The sequence below is a fragment of the Trachinotus anak genome, unplaced genomic scaffold, assembly GCF_046630095.1.
Source record: "Trachinotus anak isolate AG129_WGS33_773 ecotype Australia unplaced genomic scaffold, CSIRO_AGI_Tana_v1 ptg000005l, whole genome shotgun sequence".
Taxonomy (NCBI): Eukaryota; Metazoa; Chordata; class Actinopteri; order Carangiformes; family Carangidae; genus Trachinotus; species Trachinotus anak.
Window position 1 is genome coordinate 13,138,511 of NW_027273856.1, and position 26,076 is coordinate 13,164,586.

A 26,076-nucleotide genomic window follows, 5' to 3' on the forward strand; every position below is an offset into this window, starting at 1 on the left:
GCTGGGACGTGCATGTTGTTTAATGATTTAATAATAATACATGATAATACATGATAATACATTATATTACATGTATTATAACACATCCATGCAGGTGCATCCCAGCAGAATGAAAGTGGGCAGTGGGTTATGTGCAGGCCTCTTTGGTTTGTGTTTGTTACCTGTTTCCAGCTGCTGTAGCTTCATATTTCACAGATATGAGACTGGTGTCAATCTTCTGGTCTAATTCTCTGATGGAAAGTTAATAACCTCCCAGAATATTGAACTTTTGCTTATGAAATTTCACACAAATTAAATGACATGACAGAGAGCAGCTCTTCACAAAGACTCAACACACCATGTTGAAGACTGTGCAGCAGCACATAAAAGATATCATTAAAATGAACTGTCTGAATGACTAATAACGCCTCAACAGTCTGGTGCCTGTGTGAGCTTGGCAGGCTTCCTGCTTTGTCAGACATTCAGTCAGCATTTATTTCACCACACCAGGGAGTGCTCAAAAAGGGGGAAATAAATCCCACGGGCTCCCAGATCAGCCATGACTACTGACAAGGAAGTAGTGATCACAAATATACAGAGTGTTCTCTTCCTTGCTGTCAGAGAGACTTTTGTTTTCTGAGCAGCGAGCACTCACTTCCTCCTATGAGTAATAAGAGCAGCTTCACACAGCCCGGTCTGCTTGTCAGAGCGATTCACTGACTGAGAGCAGCTCACACACACACTGAGAGGGACCCATGCTCCAGTCCACCGCTTGCTGAATGTGTAAGTATAAAGTAAGAGATTGTTTCAGTCATGTGACAATGTAGCTCTGTTTGTGTTAAGTGTGAATCCTCGGCCAGAGCCTGTAGTCTCGTCTTGTTAAGACTTGTCATGTTTCAGATTGTGAGAGACAAGTAAGTGTCAGCGTCAGACTGTGTGCTGACTTGTGTGTTCAGGACTGCAAAGAGCAAAGGTTGTTGGAGTTTGGACATGTGAGACAAACAAGCAGAGATAATTACAGTCTTCGTTTTTGGAAAAAAGATGCGTTTGAGGGCCTCATAGATGAACTGAATGTCAACTCAGCAGCAAAGGATGTGGTTTGGTGCAGGTTGTAGCAAGCCTGTGCAAAGTCAAGCCCCTTTGCAGAGGGAGGATGTTTCAGGCAAAAAAAGTGTAGTCAAGTCAAGTCCATCTGATGGTGTGTGTTTAATTCTTATGGCTCTTGTAGGAGAAAGAAATCCTGACAAAGTTAACGTCACATCCTTGCTTCTTTTCCTCATTCTTCAAATGTCAAAATGACACATCAAATGCAGTAAAGGCTAATCGAGCCATCTTGCATGTCAAAGATCAAAAAGAGTGTAAAAAGAAAAATTCTTCAGTATGGAAACAATGAGGGAGTTCAGGCTCAGTGTTTGTCAGAGTTTGTTAGAGTGGTTTGTGTTTTCATTGTTTCAGGTGTGACACCATGTGAGACTTTACTTAAAGCTTTGCACTCAGAATAGCTCTGCTTGTGGGAGGAGAAGTGGAAAAAGTTGGTTGAGTCATTCAAGAGTTTTCACCCTCAAGTACATCAGTGTGATCTCTCTTTGGCCATGAAGTTCCGGGGGTTTCCAAAAAGTGCAATAAAACATGTGTGGAATGGGGTGTGACTTGTAACATTGATACCCACACTCATATTCACATCAGTTCCATTCGTTCATGTTTGTTTTGGTAACTGACCTGAATGACACCGGTGGTAAAATTAGACCAGAGATCAGTGCAGACCCCCAGCTTCCTCCTCTGGTGAGTGTGACAGGGGCTTTCTTAACCAGCATGACGTCAGCCAGTGTTTGCGCTTGCGTTTGCAGTCATGAGGTTGTGGTGAGCAGAGCGGATTCTATCAGTGAGCGCCAAACCGCAACGATTTGTCCGAAAACCCCTGTGAGACCACAGCTGTGCTTCCTGTGTTTACAGTGACAGAGGTTGACTCTGCCTCCATCCCTGTCACCTGTTCCAAAACACACAGCCTGTGTGTCACTGTGGAGACACCCATGAGCCAGAATAAGGAGGCGAAGAGGATTCCCCAGACACACAGTCCTGAGAAGACAGAGGAGAGCAAACACGCACACTCTGAACCAGCATCCACAATGGACCACCAGCAGCAGCATGCCAAAGTGGAGCGATTTCTCAAGTTAGGATACTCTCACAGTGACATCCTGAGGGTACTGGACAGCCTCCGCCATGATGCCCAGACCAATGACATCCTGGAGGAGCTGATAAAGACCTGCCATACCCGTACTCACAACAACAAAAGTGTCCCAAACAGTCCCAAGCTGGTGCCCAGAGGCTGCAGCCCCAGTCCCAGTCAGCCCAGGCATGGACCAGACAGAGAGCCAGTTGCTGGCTTCAGACCAGTGGTTATTGATGGAAGCAATGTGGCTATGAGGTGAGTCCAGTCTGCATCTGTCATTAAGAGTACAGTTTTTGTGTGTTTCTGTGCAGCTGCAGTGGCGGAAGAAGTACTCATAGCTTTTACTTCAGTAATCGTACAAATGTGTAATCTCACGACCTAAAGCATCAAAAGTAAAAGTATTTCTTGGTGCATTTTGTATCATTATTGGAAGATTATTACCATTATTACTGACACCTTAATACTACTTAATAGCCAAAGTGGAGCTAATTGTAACTAGTTTAAATTATCCAGCAACATTTAATCTGTATTGCTGCATTATAATTTAAAAGTTTATCATGTTTTGTTTGTAAAATCTTAAGCTGCAAAGTAACAACAGCTCTCAGACATAATGTTGTGGAGTATAAAATATGCCTCTGAAATGTAGAAGTATAAAGTGACATAAAATGGAGCTACTCAGGTAAAGCACATTACCCTAACCCTTACCAACTGGCTTTTCTTTCTTGGACATTTTATAGCATGGCAATAAAAAAAGTGGATACAAAGAGCAGAGCTCATATGTTCATTGATATTGAAATAACACTGCAAGCATGATATTTTACTTTTAAAATCTTTTTTTCTGTGTGTATTTCAGTGTCTGTTTGTGTCAAATCCTGTTTCAGTTCACAGATGTGATCACTTCCTCTTTAAAGATGTGGGAAGTGAGAACGTGATGTGCGGTTTTATTCTTGTTTTTTGGCCACTGTACGTGGCCTGAAGGACAAAGTGACATGTTCATTCATTGTGGCATCAAATTCAAGCTGCTGACGCTTATGTAGCGTGACTTAGCGTAACACTACTGAGGTGACATTCCTGCACCTTATGGTTGCCAGCTTTACCTGCCCTAATCAAGTAACAAGGAAGTTCCTTGTCAAAATTTGGTCCGACAAATACCTCTGTGAGTAGGTGGAGGGCATGATATTAGTTCAAAGGACAAAACAAAAGACATGATTTTAATGATACACATTCCTGTAAGAACATAATTTACTTGAAAGAGGAAGAGGGCTGAAATATTTACTGTCACACCTTTGCTCCCAGGTGAGGCAGTGTAACTGTAATTCATCTTCAGGTGTGAAGTCAGAGGCGATGAAGGAGACTCTGTCTGTGATCCTGATCTGCTGTGAGCCTGACATAAAGCAACCTGAGTCTTCCCATCTGGATTATCCTCATGTCCAACCTCATTCAAGGCCACTGCTGACCTTCTAACTTTTCATATTCATTACCTTATTCCGCCACTCAAGCAGCACATAGATTTTTTTTATTGTGCTTCCATACGACCAGCGGGCTTGTGAGGGACAGATTTTACAATAGGCCATAAATAAAGTCAAATTGAAGGAGCAGAGGCCAAGATTTCCTCACTTTTAGTTCCTAGAATGGCTCAAGCTTCAGAAACACTGGAGCCTACATTCCCCATCATGCAACTCCACATCAAGCCCATGTCTTTAAACCTTTCTGTCCACATTATGTTTCTTATATTAATTTGTAGTTTCCAAGCCCAAACCAAGATTACACAGACAATCTCACTTCTGTAATTTTCTCAGCACTACACTTTTTTCACATGCTGGGCAGCAGCCGACTCCACATGACCGGAAAATTCCCTTTCACATCTAAATTTGGCGAAGAGCCCCTTTTATATCCCACACATAGTTACATTCTAGTTACTGTACAGAATGAGGCTTTGCATGCAAAACATTTAAGATAATAAAATATGAAACAGTGTGATAGCATTAAGCTGCACTAATCAATATTCTTTATAATAATAATAGGTAAAGTGGCTGTGTGTAATGTGAAGGATGACACTCCCTTTGCAGTTTCACACTGTATTTTAGCCTCTTTCAGCTGATTGTTTTGGTTTCCACTTGTTTCCAGCTGCATCAGACAGCTGCGCAGCACTGAACAGCAGACACACACAGATGGTGACTGGCTGGTGAATATAGTGAAGCAATTAGCAGCTAAAGACACAAACTCAGGATCCAAGACACAGCTAAAAAGAGGATTTTGGACTTAGATTCATCAGGTGGCCAGAAACGTGAATAACACATAGATAAGTGCTAATGCTGCTCTGTTTCTGCTCAGTGTGTACATAGCCAGTTGTTTACTGATGTGTTCACCATAGCAACTTAATAGGCTTATTCTGCTGTAAATCAATAAATGCAGCCTGGTAATGGAAGTAATAATGATGATGCGTTGGGTGAAGCAGCAAAATCTTGTGTTAATCAATCAGCTTTATAAGGTGATATCACGTCAGTGTTGTGATTCCAGCTGCACTGTCCCCACATTTGGGAGGAAAAACAAATCCCGTCAAAATGATATGAAGCAGCTGGTATAGAGCAGTCAGTCCGTCCTCAGGAGGAGTACTTTTATTCAGTATGTTCAGTGAGTATTGTGCTGCTAATATTTGGAAAATGTTTATATCTTTATGACTGCAGGACAGTAGATGGCTTGTTTACTTTATGTGTCTCTGGGGTTTTATCAGCCAGTTTGGGTTTTGTTTAACACAGGAACACATTCAACCAGTGAAATAGAAAACAAGCCTCAAATGAACCAGCTGCGAATGTGCTGAACGTGAACTCTCTAACTGCACAGACTCAAGTTTGGAAAAGAGCTGCAGGTGTAAATTATCCTGGAATTCAAAGTGAACTTTATCACAGATGTGCATTTACTCAGAATCCATGAACTATCTTGAGCCTGATGTTTGATACCTGTTGTATGCAAAGTGCCTCACCACTTCCTGCTGACAGAAGGAAGGGGAACCCCCACACACCTGCACACACACACACACACACACAGATACACACACATGCACGCACACACACGCACACACATGCACACACACATGTTCTTTCTCCTGCAGGCAACACAATCCAGTTTAGTTCTTCAGTACTACTCGAGTGTGGTAATGTGAGCGTAACAGCAGTTTGGATTTCGGCTGAACTTGTACTAACAATTGAAAGCAGACCAGACAGTACTTTACTAAAGGTTCAGGCTTCCAACACTCACTTATTCTCACTTATCACTTTTTTAAGGTCTAGTTTAGAGGAATGTTTCACTTCAGGAATTAAAATGAGGGCTTACTTTTCACTCATGATCTTGTCACATGGGGGAAAACTTGTGGAACTGCTACTGCATTAAATACCAATCATAAGCTTTCCCTCTGATGGGACATTAAAAAAAAACAAAACAAACTGTCATCTGCTTTTTTCCCCCAAAAATAACACCAAATTCTATTTTTCTTTCTTTCAAGGACTTTTCAGTTTTTTGATATTCACTGATCAGAAGTGTTGATATGATCAACTGATCATATCAATCGTATGGTCTGGTCAATGGTCAGGGTTCAAAATGCTGTTATTGTAGCAGTCAGCCAGTTAAAGCACCATCAGAGATCAATAAACAGCATAAACACCAACATATGTTTCATGATCTGAATCATGCAGATTTAAAGACCAGCAGAAAGGAGAAAATTGTTTACATCCACGTTGTTGCTGCTAATGTAAGAGTGCTCGGTCTTCCCCTTACATCTGCGCAGTGTCTGTGTGTCTGTTCTGTGAGGAATGACATTTTATTTCCCTCTGTGGAAATGACAATAACCCTGAACCATAACAAATGCTGACAAAATAAATCATTTTCATTTTGTGGGGGCACAGTTTGGAGGCTTTAATCCTTTTCTTAATCACACATCACTGTTTCTTAAAGCAGAATAATTTCAGTAAAATGTTTTGTTTTTGTTTCCAGTCACCTCTCGAGACAAAGTGCACATGAACAGTTTCATTTCTGTGCCAAGTCTCTCATCTCTGTGCTTTTGCAATTGTGCTTTACACAACTCTGAGCACACGCCTTGCAACACCATCCACTTCCCGAAAAACGGAGAAGAGATGTGTGTGTGTGTGTGTGTGTGTGTGTGTGTGTGCATACTGTGCACAGAAACACAAAAGAAGAAGTTGTTTTTTGTTGACTCTGGCTTCTGTGTCTTTGTAGCCATGGAGACAAGAAGGTGTTTTCATGCCAGGGCCTCCAGCTGGCTGTGACCTGGTTCTGGGACAAAGGCCTACGCGACATCACTGTGTTCGTTCCCCTGTGGAGGAAGGAGCAGCCGCGGCCAGATGCGCCCATCACAGGTGAGGTCCCCTGGCTGAGCCGAGTGTGTGTCACTTAAAGGGAAATGAAGTTATTTCTTTTAGGACACTTGGGTCCAGATTCGTGTGCATTTATCCTCTTTTCAGGCTCATCTCAAGTCTGACCTCCTCCAGCTGTAACGTCACATTATTAAATGTGCTGGAGGGCTCCCCTGCGAACGCTGACCTAACAACATTAGCCAGTGCCAACATCACTAATGTGACTTTTTTAACTATTCTGAAGTTGCGTCAATAGAGAGCACAATTAGCGTTCCTGTGGAGATGTGTGTCATATTCTAGGCCAGTATTTACCCTCCTGTTAGCTCCGTTTCAGCCTGAAAACATGCGGCTCCTTTAGCTGCTAATGTTGCTAACTCTGCCTGGTGCCTGGTGCTGGGCAGACTGTGGGCAGACTGTGGGCAGCGTCAGATGAGCAGCGACCAAAACAATGAGCAAACAGAGGCTCAAACCCTCTGAGAGGGGTTCATCACATTATTCAACAATATTCATAATATGAACAATATAATAAATGTCTTAAGTTGAGTTCACTTGAATCTGCAAACACGCTGGACACAGAATCTCATCTCCAGCTCTCTTAGTGTTGGGTCTGTCACTTGCTGATGATCTCGACAATAATCTCTCCATCAAACCAAATGAAACACAGTGTGATTGGAAGCCGTGTTGGACAGCCGAGGTTGGTTTCACCTATACGAAGGTGTTTTTTTTAAGAAAAACCAAAGACAGTATTAATTACAACTGAGAATTTAGCAGCCACTTATGGCTTGATGTTTTTAGTGTAAGAACATTTCGGTTTCTCTGCATAAGCAGGTGCACCTTCTGGGTTAAAAGTCAGGCAGGAAATGAAACATTTGACAAAATAAGCAGGTTCATTTGAATAAACTGAAGAACAAGTGAAAGCCACAACGCTGACAGTCTTTCATACAGCATGTTCCAGCATTTGCTGGGAATTATCTAAACCAGGATTTCTTATCACCAAAATGAGAATCAAGGAAATAATAAAAGAGCATAGTCTTCTTAACTGTCCTGGCATGTTTAGGCCACTGATGGCTGCTGGTAAATTCCCATCCCTCTGCCCTGCTGTTATCTTCATCCTGTTTGGCACCTATTGCCAGCTTGGATTGACAGCAGCCGATTGGCTTCACCTAGTTTCACTGTGTAAAACAAGTACCAGCCCGTGGAAACATCTCAAACAGTGACGACGTGTTACCAACAAAACTGAAATCCTGTATGTTTTTTATGTTGGATCATGTCAGCTAAAAATAGTTCCTTTCCTAAAAGCAGCATCATCCTTTATAGGAGCCATCACCAGAGCCAAGAGCAGTTCCTCATCTTTTATGACCAGGCTGTAAAACTCTATGAAAACACGGACACTGAATTAAAGACAAAAGCTCACATGGACTGTAACGTGCAGGTCACGTGCCTTCGTAAGTGTCTGTTTTACATCAAGGATATTTTTTTTCATCATTTAAAATTTAGCACTGACCTTGATGGGTAAAGACCAAAACAACAACACACCTATAATGTTATCTTATGGTTATCTAACATGATCACATATTAACCTTTCAAATGAGCAATAACAACAAAAAACTAAATTTTTATTGTTTCAGCCGATGACACATTTTTTCTCCCCTATTATTCAAATGTCCATTTACAGCAAAAGGATGTCCAGTAAAATGAAATTATGCATTAAATGAATGTATTTTTATTACAATTTTGTTTTTATGGACAGAGCAATTCCTAAAACCCAATATTTTATTGCATATAACAACATGAGGAAAGTTTTTAAAAAGCTCTATAAATAAAATTTAAAAATGAAACAGAATGTAGAGCTGATGGCAGGTAAACCAGCTCAAAGCACCCTGATAGTTGAATATGTGGCACAGCTTTTACAGTAATAGACCAGACCTGTGTTGGTGCAACAGCAACAACAGTTTTTTTTGGATGATGGAACCAATAGTTTGTATTTAAACACAATAAATACAGAGTGAAGTGTTGTACCTAAATGTGACTGTGCTGAATCATTATTACCAGTATTAGCAGAGTCACTGTGACATTTTCCTGATTAATCACTGTCCTATAATAATGATAATAATAAAGAGAAGAAGAAGAAGAATTTAAACAAATATAATAATAATTAGATTCGACACTGATCAAAGTATATATTATTATATTCAATGACAATGTTCGTTTGACATCTCATCCTATGTAAATATCTAATAATAATAATAACACTTAGAATAACAGAGTCGTAACATGCTGGTTGAATGAATGAAAAGCTACATCTGTGAATGGTTGCGAAGGTCGTTGGGTTGATGGTGGGTGAAACAAAGCATATGATGATTACACCAAAGACCGGGCTTCCATCCACTGTCCCGTCCACGGTTTAGGTGACAAAAGCACTTTGGTTAAGTTTAGGAAAAGATGGGGGTGTTAAATACCACCAGTTAAATATAATTAAACATGAGTCTGAAGCCAATGTGATTTTTTTTTACATACTAAACCAGATCATTAACTTTCCCTCACCTGAACCAAGTGGAGTCTAAACAGAACCATGATACACTTGAATAGGACTATGGTCACCACAAGTTATTATATATATATATATGTTCAGTATCAATGTGTTTGTGATTTGTCTAATACATAAATTAACAACATCTCCTCATCAACGTAATAGAAACACACTCCAGTCACAATAAGATGTGAAAAAAACATATTTGCAGTTGCACTTTAATTGTAAAGAAACATATATTTTTGATGACAGGGTTGATAAACAGTGATAAACAACTGTATTCTCATGTGTCGTGTAGATCAACATATTCTCCATGAGCTGGAGAGGAGAAAGATCCTGGTGTACACGCCGTCTCGCTGCGTCAACGGTAAGAGAGTGGTGTGCTATGACGACCGTTACATTGTCAAGCTGGCCTTCGACTCAGACGGGATCATCGTGTCCAACGACAACTACCGCGACCTTCAGACAGAGAACCCCCAGTGGAAGAAGTTCATCGAAGAGAGGCTGCTGATGTACACTTTCGCCAATGACAAGTAAGACTGATGTGGTCTTAGCTCATATTCAAGCTCAAATTTTGCTCTTTTGCAGAGGTTGTTTGGATCAAGGTTCATTTCATGTCATTGATTTTATCACTGTGTCTCTGATGCAGGTTCATGCCTCCAGATGACCCTCTGGGCAGAAATGGCCCCACCATTGATGATTTTCTCAGGAGGAAGCCCTGGACTCCAGACAACAAGCTGCAGCACTGTCCATACGGTTGGTTCACTTTTCAGTTTCACCAAACAACACAGGACTCTGCTCACGTTACTTCCTTGTTCTCTTTTGGGGGGTAACAACAGAACCCCGCACAATGAGAACCTGAAGGAACATAGAGGGTGTTAGAAAAACCAGTGAAAACAAATGTAACAAAGAACATAAGATTAAAAAAGTGAAGCATGTGAAACATAAAAAGATGTCACTGAATGAACTGCAGCTGTGGCTCTCATTGCCTGCAAGTGGTGCAACAGTTAAACTGTAGGAGGCTGCTGTTACCTCCCTTCTGTCTACATGAAGGTGGTGCAGGCTGGCAGGTGTAGAACTGGTTCACCTCCACTTAGTGATGACTCAGCAGAATGCTAAATGACTGTGTGAGGTGTTTACTATCTGTGCAGACAACTGGTTCAAGGTGCACTCCTTTAGAAACATGACATATTTGTTTCTTTATCATGAACATACACAGAGTTTATTCCCTGATCAACACTGGTGTGTTCACATTTACATGAAATCCAACAGGGCTTCTCTCTGCTCCAAAGTCAACATGGCCAACCAGTCTGAGAAGAGCAGGAAACAATTTGACCACAGTGTTTTTCTGAGATTATCCAACTGGTTTAGAAAAACATTTCACAAGACTGAAACATTCTCAACGCACAGAGGAAGTAGAAAATCCCGAAACATCAGCCAGGGTGGACAGTAGAAGCTGTGAGAAAATCTCTGTCCTGGTGTAACTCCTTGGTGTATCCTTTTACAGTGAAATCTGCTTTAACTGATTTCAGCACAGCGTAATCTGTTTAAGTTTGGAGATTGTAACATTTTTTATGAATGAATAACATTCAGACAAAGTAATACAAGGTAGTTTGTCAAACCCACACTGGGAGACAAACAGAGACTCACTCAAGACGGAGAGGGGCCAGTGGGCAGCACTGTTTTTCCCTCCCTTGTTACCTTGTAGTGTCTCCTCACTGGAGCATATGTGGAGGACCATCCTCTTTGAAGGAGACATCAGACAAGGAGTGACTCACTGGCCTGTCTGTCTGGCAATAATGGGGGCTGAGACACACATAGACACTGTGGGAGCCAGCCCTGGTGGAGTTCATTTGTTCATTTACGGGGGTTCGTTTGTTCATTTACTGGGGTTCATTCTTGTACCTAAGACACAAACAAAACTATAGGTCACAGTTAATTTGTTTGTAAAGCAAAGTGTGTTTAGAGTGGTGCAGGCGGGAGGAGTGGGGAGAAAGCTCACTCTGACACACACATCCTGTGTTGATACTTTCTGGAGGAGGTACAGGTTAAACAAATGTGGTGCTAGTGTTACAAAACCCTGTAAATAACCACTTATTTCTTTATTTCAGGAAAGAAGTGCACTTATGGAGTGAAGTGCAAATTCTACCACCCAGAGCGAGCCAACCAATCACAGCTGTCTGTGGCCGATGAGCTGAGGGCGCTGAGGGACAGAGCCAAGAACTTCTCACCCATACCAAGCCTGCAGGACACACACTTCTGCTCCACTCTGTTCCCGCCAGAGCACAGATACACCTCATCCACCCCTCCGCCCCTGAGCATAGAGGACCAGTCACAGAGGGCATCACCCAGTGAGCAGTTTCTCTATCAGAGAGACTCCAGCAGCCCTAGGAGCCAACCCAACACCAGCCTGCACCACTGTCCAAGCCCAGACATGGACGAGGCCTTCGGCTCCATGGAGAGTTCCATGTCCAGGCTCTACGTCCAAGACATGTCGTATGGCATTGAGCACCCTCCCCACAGCTACAGCAGTGGGGTGGCCAGCTACAGCCTGAGCCACGATGACTGCTCCCTCTCAGGGTCATACAGCGGGGGCGCCCACGGGCCCTGCCTGAGCAGAGAAAGTTTCTACCCTCATCAAAACTGCCAGTGCAGGTGTGGTCACCAGCAGACCAGGGTGTCACCCCACCACCACCAGTCTGCATGGGCCTCCTGCCCAGTTCTGCCTCCACTTAATGGAGAGTATCCCAGCCATAGTTCAAAGACGCAGTACTTCAGGCAGGCCTCCAACAGACAGTCCCACAGCTTGCCCAGGGATCCATGGGCGCAGGGCAGCCTCCCTGATGCCAGGCTGAGCGTCCGGTCCCAGAGTCCATCCAGTGAACAGAGGAAGGCCCTGAGGAGCCAGCTGAGCACCCTCTTTCCCCAGAGCACAGTGGAGCAAGTCATGAATGTATACCCAGACGTGTCAGACATGTCCCAATTGATTTCTCTCATCCAGAGCTACAGGACCAGCCACATCTCCTTCTAAAGTAGAAAGACTGAAACTGATGTCACATTCAAGTTCTCAGTGAAAACTGAAAGACGGTTTAAAAAATTTCTACTCTTCGTCAAGTGACTGTGAATTTATATTATTATGAATCATATTAATACTGTCCCTTGTCCCATAACTCCATTCCAAACGTATCCTTTATTCAAAGCATTAAAAGGTGACTCAATCTGATGAAGTCGTGAAAACGTAGCAGACTGAATGCTATTTCTTTATCCCAGTGTAAAAGTGCAATGCACTACCTCCATACATGCTACTTATTGTAGCACTGCAAATGTTTTAAAGCAGCATGTGTTGTTTTTCTCATGTTGCCTCAAAGTGAGGAATGATATTCTCTGTACTTTTGTAAAGAAGGTCACTGACCTGTATTTGATGCAGTGTTTGTTTCTGTGCCAGTGAAATAAAAGCACTCCAGTCCCTGAATATTTGTCCGTGATGAACACCCAGGCAGACTTCATGGAGGGAAAGGTGATTCTAATGAGTGACCACAGAGACTAATCAACAAGATATACTATGTATACACCCCTGTATTATACATTGGTCTTCTGTGGACCAGAGACTTAGTTCCAGTATAAGAGAAGTTTGCCTGCTTTACATCCAATAAGGTGGTAAAACTCATGCTAATTGGATGACCCTGATGAAGGCCACAGGTCCAAATATGTTGGCCTAATAAAGTTCTTCTGTTTACTGCAAGTGTTGCTGGAGTTTTGACCTCTTTAGATCTTTTTCTTTCTTGTGCCAGAAACCTTACTTTGCTTCTATAAAACAAATACACACATTTTGTTGTGATTTTTCTCACATTTTTCTGATGAGAAAAGGCACCTGTGTCTGTGTCTGTGTCTGGTCCCCTGAAGGGGGAGGAGCATGTGGTCAGCTAGCTTATTGAAAACGCTGGTGGCTAAACCCAGTTGCAGTTAACTCTCATCATAAACCCACCACCAGTCAGTAATCATCATCATCATCATCATCATCATCAGAGGTTTAGAAATGCAATGTGCAGCTCAATAGATACTTCATTTTACCCTGGGGAAATCATCTTCATGTGTAAAATATAAACTATGCCCCCTTAATTTCTAATGGTCCATCTGTTGAACCAGTTGTAGTCAGAACATTTGGAAGCATGAAGCTGGCGGCACATGAGAAGACAAGCTGCTGCCATCTAGTGGAGATTCTGAGGGACGCATAACAAAGACACCAAGAACATTCAGAATAGATTCTTTTTTTTATTATTTTTACAAATAACTTATCTGTTACAAAGACAGTTTACCCAGCTAAAATCAAAAAAAAAAAAAACAAACAAAAAAACAACAACAAAGAAACAAACAAACAAACAAACAAAAAAACTTTATATATCCAAATTCTTTTTTTTCATTTATTAAAACATGAATAAACTGCCTCTTCACACCAAGGTGCAGATAAAGTTGAAAACTGGTATCTTTGGGTCGGAAAAGGAAGAAGTATGGTGTAAGTGCTTAAGAGACAATAATTCATCTTCTACTTTTAAATGGGTTTATACAATAATAAGGTTTGGTTTTAAAAATGGCACTTGGACGTGACAAAATAGATTATCAATACAAATTCAATAGTTCTAAAGGCACTAATGCAAGGCAACATTTCACAAATGTGGAAAAAACAAAAAGTAACTACTCCACCGTTAAGGTAAGTTAATGACACTAAGTAAACTTTAGAAACACCCTCGTCAATAAGAGCTTAGGAGGATGTACTGGGCCAAATAAAAGGAAGAGTTTACAGTTGTGGACACGTTTGTCATGTTGTGTGAGGCTTTTTTTTTTTTTTACTTGACTGCTTTCCAAGATATTGTAACAATTCTGACCTGTTGCATTTAAGGCATGGCAGGAACCCATATGTGTATTTCTGCATTATAGGCACACTTTAAACAGAAACATATTCACTCTGATCTTTGGACCTCACAGAAACACAGTAACTCTTAATCCAGTCAGCTGTTCCAGGAGCAGTAAGATCCTGATTGTACTGGAAAACAAGTGTCTCTTTGCATTGAGGTGTAGTTGTCCCCGAACATTAAACCTACATTCCAGTTGTCAGATAAGATGGCAGTTTGTAATTTTGCTTTTTGACCCCTTCCCTCCCCCGACAGTCCTGAACATATTTGGTGTCCTAAGGAAAAAAAAGAAGAAAAAAAAAAAAGAAAACCAAAACAAACAAACAAAAAAAAAAAACAAAAACAAAAAAAGACTCCTCCATCGCCTTCCACTTTGCTGCATCTGCAGATCGTACACAGGAAACTCAGCAATTACACAAGCGATGAACGGACCTGGCAGACGTAGCTTCATGATGACTGCTCTGCTCCTCTCCTTCTGCAAGGCTTCAACTCTCACAGATATCAAGTAAAAAGCTTAAAAAGGGAGCATGGTGCTTATTTGTTTGAAAGAGGGAAACAAAACAAGACAAAAAGTTAATAAAGTCTATAAAGCTATACTTACAGGAAATACAAGTGATTCATAGTGTGAGGAAGAAGGCTTTTAAGGCACATTCTAAAATTATGTACAGTAAAAAGCTCAAGGGGAGTTTCTGCCTCCGTGTACTGTACACAAAGCATGCAACTTAGTTTCTTTTTTCATTAACTCATGATTGAAGAGAAAGAAAAGGGATACTGGCAAGGGAGGACAAGAGGCCTGTTTGAGTGGTAGCTACACTGCTGCTTCCCCCTTTAACATCCTCTAAAAACAGCAAACAAACTTTAAAGTCCATGAGTAGTCTGTTAGTTTTCCCTTCAGATGGAGAGCAGTGGCTGAGCTCAGTTCCCAATCCTGCACGACCACAGGAAGAAAAACTAATTTATTAATTCAGCAAAATCCCCATTGGCACCAGCGTTGTGTGTGTAGGTGTGTGTGTATGTGTGCCATCACACTGCGGGGCCACACTCGTAATACTGTAAGTGGGAGCAGCGAGGTATCCCCAGGGGTAAAGTGTCACCCGTCGAGCAGAAAAAGGGGGAAGTGACCCCACACAATCTGAGTCTCTAAGGTGAGGTATCATCTGACTCTGTCAGCCTTTAGGAAGAAAAACAAGTTGTAAACACTATCCAGTCAAGCCTTCAGTGGACAGCATTCTACAAACCTTAGAGAGGAAAAAGAAAAGAATAGAATCGCACCCCCCACCCTCTAAAGGAAAAAAGACAACAAAAAAAAAAACAAAACAAAAACAAAACAAACAAAAAAAACAAAACAAGGAAAACCGGCCGCATGATGCACAATGACTATGCCCCATCCCAGTTTTCATACATGTAGGGGAAAAGAAACAGAGGGCCATTTTCTATTCTACTCTGGTAGAAGACAGGCGGGCAGAGGAGGGAGCGGCGCATCACAGCCTAGTTGGCTCAGAAGTGCCGCGGGAACTCGCACTGTTCACAGCGGTTGAGGGCGGGATGGTTGAGGAAGGTGCAAGCTGTGCAGCTCCACTGCGTCCCCTCGTCCTCTTCCTGGTCTGCAATGGGCTTCACAATCTTACTGCCCGGGTCTGTGACAGGGAGAAGAAGAACAACAGCAGGGTCAGAGAGGAGCTGCACATTTATCTATGAAGTGATGAAAACATGGACATCAAAATAGTTTATATATGTGGCTGTGGTGAAGTGAACAGTGCCTTTAGTCAGCGTGCTTCCATCTGCTGCAGTAATCTGATTGTCCACTTGGCAGTGATCTAATGTAAACACACAACCTTTTCAGGTCAAAGGAACTTGGATAACACACGTCTGCTCAAAAGTGTCTCTCAAAAATCCAAAGTGCACAAACATGGAGTGCAGGAACAGAAAGTGTCATCGTACAGAAGCAGTGGTTACCTAACACACTGCATCCTGGCATTAACTGCAGGTCACAGGATAAATATGAGGCGTTAACAAGATATGAAATATGTAAAAATAGACTTGTGCAACAAAAAAGTTCATTTTTTTTATAACTGTTCTCTAAATGTTGCTCCAGTCCGACTGCGTGCCTAAATGTCACAAAGAAAGCATGTGGCTTACTGACGTTTTGGCTAGATAGCTATGGTTGCTAAGTCATGTTAGCTTGTGATAGCTGGAAATGTCAAGTGTTGAACACCTGACACCTGATCTCAGACCTGTTGTTTCCTATCGTGTGTTCAAGTTTTAACCAATACATGTCGTTGGTTTGCTTTCCAACCATCACATATATGTTTCCAATCGAGCTGCCAAAAATTTCCCAGTGCTTACGCCCTGCGAGGGAAGGGGGTCAACTTTAGGCCTGGTGGCCCACCAGGTAGCAATGCATTGTTGGAAACCCTAGAACATGCAGCACCACTGACACAGTCCTCTACGTCAGGGAGGAGTTAGAAAACAAAACAGATGAAGACAATAAAACTAAAGTAGATGTGCTATCAGGAAAGAAAATAGAAGAAACTCTTAGAAAAGGCAACAGAGAGACACCCCTCCCTTCTTACAGAGCCAGGGTTGTAAACATGGCTTTAATAACAAGAAGACAAAGGTCTGACAGTCATTACATTATCTAGTTAATTATAAACTATCAATAGGACAATTCATAAATCAAATCAAATAAATAAAGGAATGTTTAGAATAAAACAAGGAATGTTGAGTGATGATAACCTTTTCTAAACTTACCAATAGATAAAGTACCTTTGGGTTTGGGTGGGACAGGACCGAGGAATCCAATGTTGTCATAAAAATTATGGATTGCACTGGGATTAAAGTGTGGTCCTGTAAACAGAAGGAAGGTTTACTTCACATTAAACAGTGAATTTACACGAGTGTGCTATAAAATCAACACATGGAGAGAGGACATATGTGTATATAAGCTTTACACAAGTATTAAAGTGATCCATGGGGTATGGCAAGAGTGATGGTGATCAGAAACATAATCATTCCCAAGAGCTTTTCACAGATGTAGTGTCATGTGTTTATAGACTATAAACCGCCATAAATATGTACATTTATGAATAAATACTGTATTCAGCATGAGTGTCATATTCTACTTACTGGACAGAACAGCTTCTAACCATCTATCTAGTGATCTTGTGTTCAAAAATAATATCAGGGATGATTATCAGGTAAATCATTTTCTTCTAAAAGTGAAATGTGGCTTAGTGTGCCTCTCCTGGACAGTGCAGCTTTCTCTCCATAGCTATCATGGATTATAATAACAAAAAAATATGTTAGAGAAAAATAATCTAAAGGTGAGTGTGACTCGGCATCATTTATGTCTGACATTCATCTACGTCTGGGTTTAAATCCCAGGTATCACTGGGTCTGTGACCTCAATGAATGAGAGGCACAGTTCATTTGTATGAGCCTCAGTCCTTCCTTCACCTGTGTGCAGCGGTCGGCTGGCGGCTTGTTCTCTGTGAGCAGTGGAGTGTTGCCAGGGGGGCAATAAATCACTTGTTACCAACCAGCAACAGGATGTAATTCAGGAAGGAGTGGTGGTTAACAGTACAATGGCAGCACCATAACTGCGTGTGCCGAGAGGATGTGAGCAGGCCTGACCCTGGATCAGATCTGACCTCCCACATTTAATGACTTTATTATTATACAACACAGTAATGTACAATAGCTGAATGCCAGTTTAAAATTCCCAAAACCCTAAGGATACTGAATGGTATATAGCAGAGAGAGAAAGGAGGACTCCTACCTCTTGTTTGGAGGAGATCAATTTCTTTGGTGAGGCAGTCAATGTCAATCTGCAGTAACCTGTTTTTGCATCTCAACTGCTTCATTTCCTCGATCTGACAAAGACAGAAAACACAGGCGTGAATGCACCCACAATGCATCAAACATCTCAGGTGATTTGGTTTGCCTGGAACAAGGAATAGACTCCAGCAGACATGAAAGAGCACTGCTGCCTTCCAACAGTTAAAAACATCTCTGCAAACAGAAATGATGTGTGTTAGTTTGCATATAGAGAGGGGAAGTAAGATCCAATCATGAGTGGTTACTCAATTTGGTTACTGCCAGGTGTGAACTGACCATTGCCCAAGATGAATGTTAATAGATTGTTAATGCTGCAGCTAATCACGAAGTTAGCATCACCTCAACAGAAAGCCTTTTTTAAGACTTGTTAAAGTTTAAAATATCATGACTGAAGTATTTACTGATATATTTTATGTCATAGAATAAAATGTGGAAATGTCTTGAGCTTGTGTTAACCACAGACCTTACTTCAGTCATCTAACCAAAACCCCATTTAAGAACACCCACAGACTTTGTGACAAGGGAACCAAAGGTGCTACAATGCTAACTTATTTCTGGGTTTGAGGACTCATTCAGGCAGCACTCTATGCTAGGTGTGAACAGGGCCTGAGATTTCCTGCTTTTAAGTCAGCAGAGCAGTGACCATGTCAGGGCGAGAGCTGGTCCACTATCCAGAGCTGGCTTGCCTCAGTAAACAACACTAAACCAAGGAGCCACTGAGCTCAGCAACACCAGCCAATTACCTTCCATAGTCACTTTTCCCTTCTGCTGACTCAAACTGTAACAGCTGACTCAACAAAAAGCTAGGAGCACACTTCATCTGAACCAGAGAGGTATCAACAAACATACAGCTGCAAATCTAAAATTAATGTGAAATGGTGCAGAAAATAAAAACAAAAGGCTTTTGAACCCTCCCTATCGCTGCTGTTACATTTCTTGTGAAGTAGCTACATAGGCTGCTGCAGCATGAACTGTGAAGTGAAGCTGATACAGATTATGTGCTGTCAGTCTGAAAATATGGAGAGATATCAGCCAAATAATAAACAGACCCTGTAATCAACATAGTTTCAGGGTGCAGGAGCAGAAACCAAGATTGTGACACAGATTCCATTTATCTCTCCATAATAACCATAAAAACATTTATTTACAATTGTGAAGAACATGTCTGATGATTCTGAAACACAGACATTACCAAGTTTACTGCTAAAATAATCATAATGAATGTGGTTTTTTTAAATTGATTGATCTGCCAATGAGAGATGTTGGTCAGAATCCCCTGACATCTTGCCATTTGAAAAATCCCAATGTCTCTACATTCTGGCTTGTGTTAGCTGGAAATATTAGAACTGAACTGCAGTGGCTTCCATATAACTGCCGCTTCCACACTACAATTTAGTCTATGGACCTTTGTAGCAATACATGTTCCTCTGTCTCTCCCCACATGTCCTGTCACGTGATGGCAAAATAGCAAAAATCCAAAATCACAGAGCAGCATAAATTCTCAACAGACAGATTTCTGTCTGTAAAAATCACTGAATTAAGCGTACAGAAGGAATTTGGGAGGCCGAGTTGGATCTCTCCAGCCGTCTTCTGGTCAGGTCATTCTCCATCTCGTTGACCTCCTCTTTTAGCTTCTCCAGCTTCTTCTTCTTCAGCTCCAACTCATGCCACAGCCTCTCCATGCGGGCCTTCTGATGGACCAACAATGCTGGAAGAAGCGAAGCAGAAGCATACCGTATTGTCAGCAACTGTGTCCTCTGTGCTACATAAACTTTACAGAAAATGCAAAATATGAAAAGCATGAAACATCATACTGAAGGAAAAAAAATTAATACATATAAAAATAAGAAACTATTGTTTATTGTTACTGATATTACTTTTATATCGAGAAATTCCCTGTAACCACAGAATGTAGATCAAAGCAGGGGACAAAAGAAAAACTGCTGATGAAAATCTCCTCAAGGGAAGACTGCTGTGAATAAATACAACTGACACATTTTCAGATACACCACACAGATCTCTGCATAAACCAGTCAAACCAGTTTTGAGCATAATTCCCTGTGCAAAACAACTTTGTGTAAGAAGAGACGGGGAAATCAGTTTCTTCACTGTTCTCTATTAGTGTGTTTCATCACCTATTGTGGTAAGATGAAGAGATCAGACTTATCCTAGTTAGCAAAATGCTCAAGGCAAATTCTGCTGCAGAACTTATTTCAGGGGTCAGCAAGTAAGTTTGGCTTTGGGCCAATTTTTTCCTAAACCATTATATGGTGGCCAGAACATAATCAAAGGCTAATTTTAAGAAGCTGATTGATAAAAATGCAACTTAAATTTACTTTATTGTGTGGCCACAGTCACATATTTGACTGACTCATTGAACTGGTGTTATTTTTTCATATCACATCATATGTCTGCTTTTTCAGAGGTCTAACAAGCATGTGACAGAACCTTTGGAACTTCCTGTCTGAACATTTCATAATAAAAGCTAAAAGCTTGTTTGAACTATAGAATTGCAGAAATAAACATTCTTGCACTTTTTTGTAGACAAATCGCTAAAGAGGAAGTGAGTCTTTTTACAAACGAATGAAGATGACCATTTTGTACATGTTGATACAGATGTAATAACTGATTATATATAGAGCATTGTGCTGTTGTCTGTTGTGGAACATCTTTTGCACTTGCACTAGAATTCAATAATGTATTTCCAAGCTTCACAATGATTTCACACAGCTATGATGATTGGCTTTGTGATCGGCTCTTGACCCATCCTTTATCTTCTAACACCCTTACTTCATGAACATAATAATTATCATCATGATTATCATTATTATATATTACTACATTATATTAGAATTATTATGATGCTGTCTTCGTATATTTGTACATGTTAATATGTGAATATATAATGTTCTGCTATTTCATTACTATATGATACGCTGTTACCGTATTATTATTATTATTATTATTATTATTATTGTTATCATTATTGTCCATAATGATAATAATAATTATACCCACATCACACTACATATACCCAACATAATTAAATCTACACCCAAAAATCTCATTTTATAATTACCTCATATTTTGTCACATCAACTGTCCGTCTATTATGCTTTATGGTCACAATGTCTTCTGTCACTTTCTCTTTATACAATAGCCATCACTCAGCCATCAACTTCTCAACGGCTCAAACCTGAGGACAAACATGCTTCTTGCAGGCTGTCATGTCTTTTCTCAGAAATGTTGAAGTGGGAAAACCTGGCAGCTCCTTTGAAATGATTGCCTCATTTATCCTGCACCAAACTAAGGTAAAAATAGGTAATGCAGTTACAGAAATGGTAAATGAATGGACTGCACTTTTCTACTCTTACCAATCACTCAAAGCACTTCATTCTACAAGCCACTTTCACCCTTTCACTCACACATTCATACAGTAGATTTACTACGCATACTTTTCTATCACACACACAGACACACTCACACACCAATGATACATCAGAAGCAACTTGTGCCGACCCACTCTACCTCTTGAGCCACAGCCTCCCCAAACCCATAAAATTTTGGTGTGGATCAGGTTAAAGGTGCAGATGCAGGAATGTTTTTCAATCACTTTCCTCAACATTGTGAGATTTTCTGACATTTTTCTCAATATTTCCCTTTGGCTGAGGTATGTGCTCCACTGAGTGCCATTCTAGTTTTAATTGTTCTTTAGACTCAAAAACCTGGGAGACAGTCAAATTGCTATCCAAAGGTTCTCTGAATGATGTGGCTAAGGCTACATTCTCACTAATACATTTTATGTTTTAAAAGGCATCACTTTTGCTACATTTACACCTTCCGTCCACACCACTCTAAAACTGCTGACCCTGTTTGAGTTTGAAAACTCTGGGGCTGTGTTTTCATCTGGACGGGCAAACGATGATGCAGACACCCACAATCATGCCCTTATTGGGTCTTATTAGCCACAATGTATCATTTCCTGATTCGTCACACTCCAATCATTCAACTACCAGTGGTGAATGCAATATGGGTAACAAATTACAGGGGTTTCTGGCCTTGTTGTCTTTGCTAGCGGCTGTTGTGGAGTTCAATTCTGCATTTTGTAATGCTAAAAAATCTAAGCTACCAGCTGCAGAGTAGACAATCAGCTTCCTGTTTACACCGGCACATGCACGGCCAGTAGACATGAATGGTTGTGCAATATGCGTTTTTGGGTGTGTTAGCGTGGGCGGACATTATTTCTGATAGAGTTAAACGCAGATCTGCACGCAGGAATGCTGAATCAGAGGGGTTATGTCTTTTGGCACCAGGTGTAAGGTTCCGTACACAACCCAAAATACATTTAGTGATTTAAAAGTGCAAATGCATTTCAAACACTTGTCAATCAGAAGTGAGTCTTTAACAAATGTATTGATGATAATAATAATAACAACAACAACAACAACAACAACAACAACAACAACAACAATAATGTTATTCTGCTGCCAAACAGAAAAAGGTGATTGGTAGATGTTTAACTGTAACAGTCGTCTGATGACAGGTGCGTCAGGTACAGCTCTGAAGGTGACTCGGTGAAGTACATTTTTTCCCAGCCAAAGCAGATAAAATAGGGAGAAAATGGGGGGCCTTCATGAGGGTCAGCAGCAGAGGCAGCATGCCCAGTATGAAGCCCCTCTTCCTTGTAGTCACTGCAGAGCAGGAGCCACAGCCGGTGACTCACACGTAATACAATCAAAAGCCCAAAAAAGGAAACAGCAGTGCGCTCTGACACATTTGACTCATGCTACAGAAACCACCAGTCTAAGGGGCTAATGGAGCAAACACAGCATTTAGTTGTGGAGGACTCACACTACCATCATCATACAGCTGCTCACCTTTGCTTTTATCTACCCCATGGAGATGGACATGCAAAGCAGTATTTCTACCCTGACTGAACATTAGTGACAGCAAGTATACACAGTTTGGGTCAAGAATTACATTACAGGTGATGTTATGGCAAAGTGTCTTTCAAAACCACACAGTACACTTTTATAGTAAAATTACTTTCTTGGCAGGATGAAGTGGAAAAAGCATTTAGGCCAACAGCTGGTAGCTAAAATCCTGTAGAGTTCTATTTATTGCCAAAATAGGTCTAAAAACTGGCCTCATCACCTCACCACTGTACACAATATGGCCATAGAGGAAGTGCACTCTTTTATCCACTCAACATTCACCAAACAACCAATAAAGGGCGAAGCAAACACTTTCAACAAGACATTGGAGTCCTACTTGATGGAGGATTCACAGTACAGACAATTTTTGGACATTTTTGTCTGGTTACCCTAAGCTGTGGGCGCTGACTCGTTATCTAAAGTATGTATTCACAAGCCTGTGGGCATAACAGCTTATCTGTGAAAAAAGCCACAAGACACCAGCCAACAACACTACAAGATGTCAAGAATTGGAAATGAACATTATACAAAAAAGGGAGGTCATTTTTTTTTTTAATTTAGAATATTCGATTGCATACAAACCTAAGCTTTTCCAGGGGATTTATTTATGTTTAGTCTTTTGTCTCAGTCCTTGTGCATTTCTTTTCACTGGGGAACAAAGCTTGACATTACTATCTCAGTGATGACACTCAACATTGCTCACCTTGTGTGTACGCTGCATCATCAGAGCTCATGCTGAGTCTGCGAGGCTCACTCGGCCTCTCCCTGTGAGGCGACAGTGGGTCTGAGAGATGGAGGGGGTCTGGCTCCACAAAGTGGTGGTCTGAGGGAAGGCTTAGGAGGTTGTTGGGCTCAAAAGTAGGTGAGACTACTCCGGGAGACACAGCTGGGGGCTTATTGGGGGACACGGTGATTTTAAAAGTGTATTTGGTGTTGGGCTGAGTCACCACCACACGAGGGGAAGAAGCTGTGCCTCCCCCTCCCACAGAGGTACGAGACTTAGGTGGATGGTGGTGGATATAGGCAGGGCCCATGCTCACTTGGCCTCCCATGTTCCTGGGCCCTGGAGGCCCCTGCAAAGGAGGGTTGGCTGAGATGTAGACTGTGGGAGGGTTTCTACTCCCACCATCGTCACTGGAGGCATTGGCAGAAATGTAAAACTTGGGTTGGGCGCGAGAGCCGGCTGAGGCCACAACAGCCTCCTCAGAAGGAGTGGTAGCAGCAGTAGGTGGGCTGGCAGAGATGTAAACAGTGGGCTGGCTGCGGCTCAGACCAGGACATCCAATGGACAGAGGGGTGGTGGGGACAGTAGCCACCCCAGTTGAGGAGGATGAAGAGGAAGGACAGGAGGAGGATGTGGAGGATGTACGAGGGCCACTACTTGTCCGCAGCACAGCTGTTGTGGTTGTGGAGTTGCTCCTCTGAGGAGATTCAAGTTTGATCTCTATCTGATTCTTCCGTGGGCCAGTGGAGATGTTCTGGATGTTGTACTGGCTGATGGTAGAGGAGGTGGGCATGACAGAAGAGGAGGAAGAAGAAGAAGAGCATGAGGAGACACCGGAGGAAGAGGCCTGGCTCCCAGTGGGAAGAATGGAGGGCGCCTGGGGATTTGTGGGGGAGCTGATTGGCATGTAGACATGAGAGGTCTGGTGGCCCTGGGTCTGGTGCTGTGAGGTATGTGAAGAAGAGGCGTGCTGAGGGCCGGACCAGGAGCCGGACAGGGAGGAGGGGTGTGAGATCTGGTAGATCTGCTGCTGGGGCTGGGAAGTGGGGCTGTACTGGGCCCTGCTTCCCTGCTGCTGGTTCTGCCGGGTCGTACCGGGCTGGCTAACATAGGGCCTGATGTAGATAGAGTTACCCTGTGGACTGCTTAGGCCTGACTGTGGCCCGCCGTGTATGTGCAAAGAAGTGGGGGTGTTGCGGCCTGTCTGGATATTGGGGCCTAGCGTCACTGTAATGGGGTTGAAGCGTGGTGTCTGCTGGGGACCCATACTCGCTCCTTTGACACCCAGAGGGTAAAGTCCAAGGTGTTGTGGGGGCTGCGGTTTGCGCGTAGGGTCCATCACACCAAATACATTGAGGCTGGACGGGACCTGCACTGGGGCTGACTGAGGCTCCTGTTGAAAGAAGTCACTATTGGGGGCCTGGCTTGTCTGGAGGGGCCCGTCACTCAGGCTGTGGGCCAGAGTCCGGCTGCCGTTCATTCTCAGGCCGTCCCGAACCGGGGCCACATGCACATTTTGAGACTGCAGGCCCAGGTTCAATTGGGTCATGTGATTTCGGAGTCTGGTGAAGCTGGGGTCGTCAGAAAAGCTTCCTTCTTCACTGTACAGGTAGCCTGGACTGACTTGGGACAAGTATTCACAGCAGGCGTCTAAGTTGTTGTTGTTCTGAAGGAAAGAGTGTGAGAGAGAGAGGAAATAAACGTATTATCCAATATTAATGTTTCAGATAAGAATCCTTAAATATGAAAAGAAAATATTCATTCCTGTTTTTAAACATGTCATTTTACACCATGTCGTCAAGTCATAACATTCTTAACTAGCTTTTACAACTCCTAACAATGATATACATACTGTTTTGTCCAAGTGACAATGATGGTTTAGGAAACACATGCCACCTAAATCTATGGCATTACCCATTTATTGCACTAGCCAGTAAGACAGTAAGACATGGGAGGTACTCACATGAATCAAAACTGCTGAATTCATGTTGAGTAACCTTTAAAGTATTCTACATTTGTCGTAAGTCTGTGTAGATCAATTTCAGTCATACTTGGAATTAATATTTTTGGATTCATGCATTATGCTGCAGTAGAGCCCAGCCAATTCTGGATTTAAGAATGAAACAGCATACTGGTCGATACTTATTTAACATAAACAGATAACATGAACAAACATTGACGAATTGATGATGATTCCTTGAATTTGGTTATTTAAGAATTGTGAGCAAGGCATTTAGCGTGTGTGAGAAACAGCCTATAAACTATGTAAGACAAACTCTGTTTCTACATTACTGTAAACATACCTCTACTTTGCAGAAACTTGGGGCCATATTCACAAAACATCCTAATGCTCCTAACTGGCTGAGTTAGGAGAAATTTTTAAAAATAGGCTGTTAAGACTCCTTAGTTCTTGGTCTAAGAGGAATTCACAAAGACTTTCAGCACAACTAATAGGTCCTACACTCAGTGAGCACTTTATTAGGAAAACCTGTACACCTGTTTATTCATGCAGTTATCAGCCAATCATGTGGCCACAGTTCAATTCATAAAATTCTGCAGATACAGGTCATGAGCTTCAGGTGATGTTCACAGACTTTGACTCTGACTATGGTGTGACTGTTG

At 41.9% G+C, this 26,076-nt stretch overlaps 2 protein-coding genes across 8 annotated transcripts in view; one reads left to right on the forward strand and one right to left on the reverse strand.

Annotated features, from left to right (window-relative positions):
• The first annotated feature begins 536 nt into the window (after positions 1–536).
• Positions 537–12,521, forward strand: LOC139621674 (probable ribonuclease ZC3H12D). The gene is made up of 6 exons (XM_071478423.1): positions 537–762; positions 1,933–2,404; positions 6,383–6,522; positions 9,348–9,582; positions 9,699–9,805; positions 11,161–12,521. Exons 1-6 carry the CDS (start codon positions 759–761, stop codon positions 12,078–12,080), a joined length of 1,878 nt encoding a protein of 625 aa, XP_071334524.1. The 5' UTR covers positions 537–758; the 3' UTR covers positions 12,081–12,521.
• Positions 12,522–13,301: 780 nt separating this feature from the next.
• The window catches only part of tab2 (TGF-beta activated kinase 1 (MAP3K7) binding protein 2), a 42,708-nt gene continuing 29,933 nt past the window's right edge, over positions 13,302–26,076 (reverse strand). For 4 of the 7 annotated variants that reach the window (XM_071478419.1, XM_071478418.1, XM_071478416.1 and 1 more), the window contains exons 3-8: positions 23,434–25,120; positions 19,344–19,504; positions 17,738–17,831; positions 16,711–16,806; positions 15,720–15,776; positions 13,302–15,596 (exon numbers count right to left, since the gene is read on the reverse strand). In XM_071478419.1, the coding sequence (XP_071334520.1) occupies positions 15,457–15,596; positions 15,720–15,776; positions 16,711–16,806; positions 17,738–17,831; positions 19,344–19,504; positions 23,434–25,120 (2,235 nt within the window). In that variant the 3' untranslated portion in view covers positions 13,302–15,456. The remainder of the gene's footprint in view (positions 15,597–15,719; positions 15,777–16,710; positions 16,807–17,737; positions 17,832–19,343; positions 19,505–23,433; positions 25,121–26,076) is intronic. The other 3 variants (XM_071478420.1, XM_071478421.1, XM_071478422.1) reach the window with 3 other exon arrangements.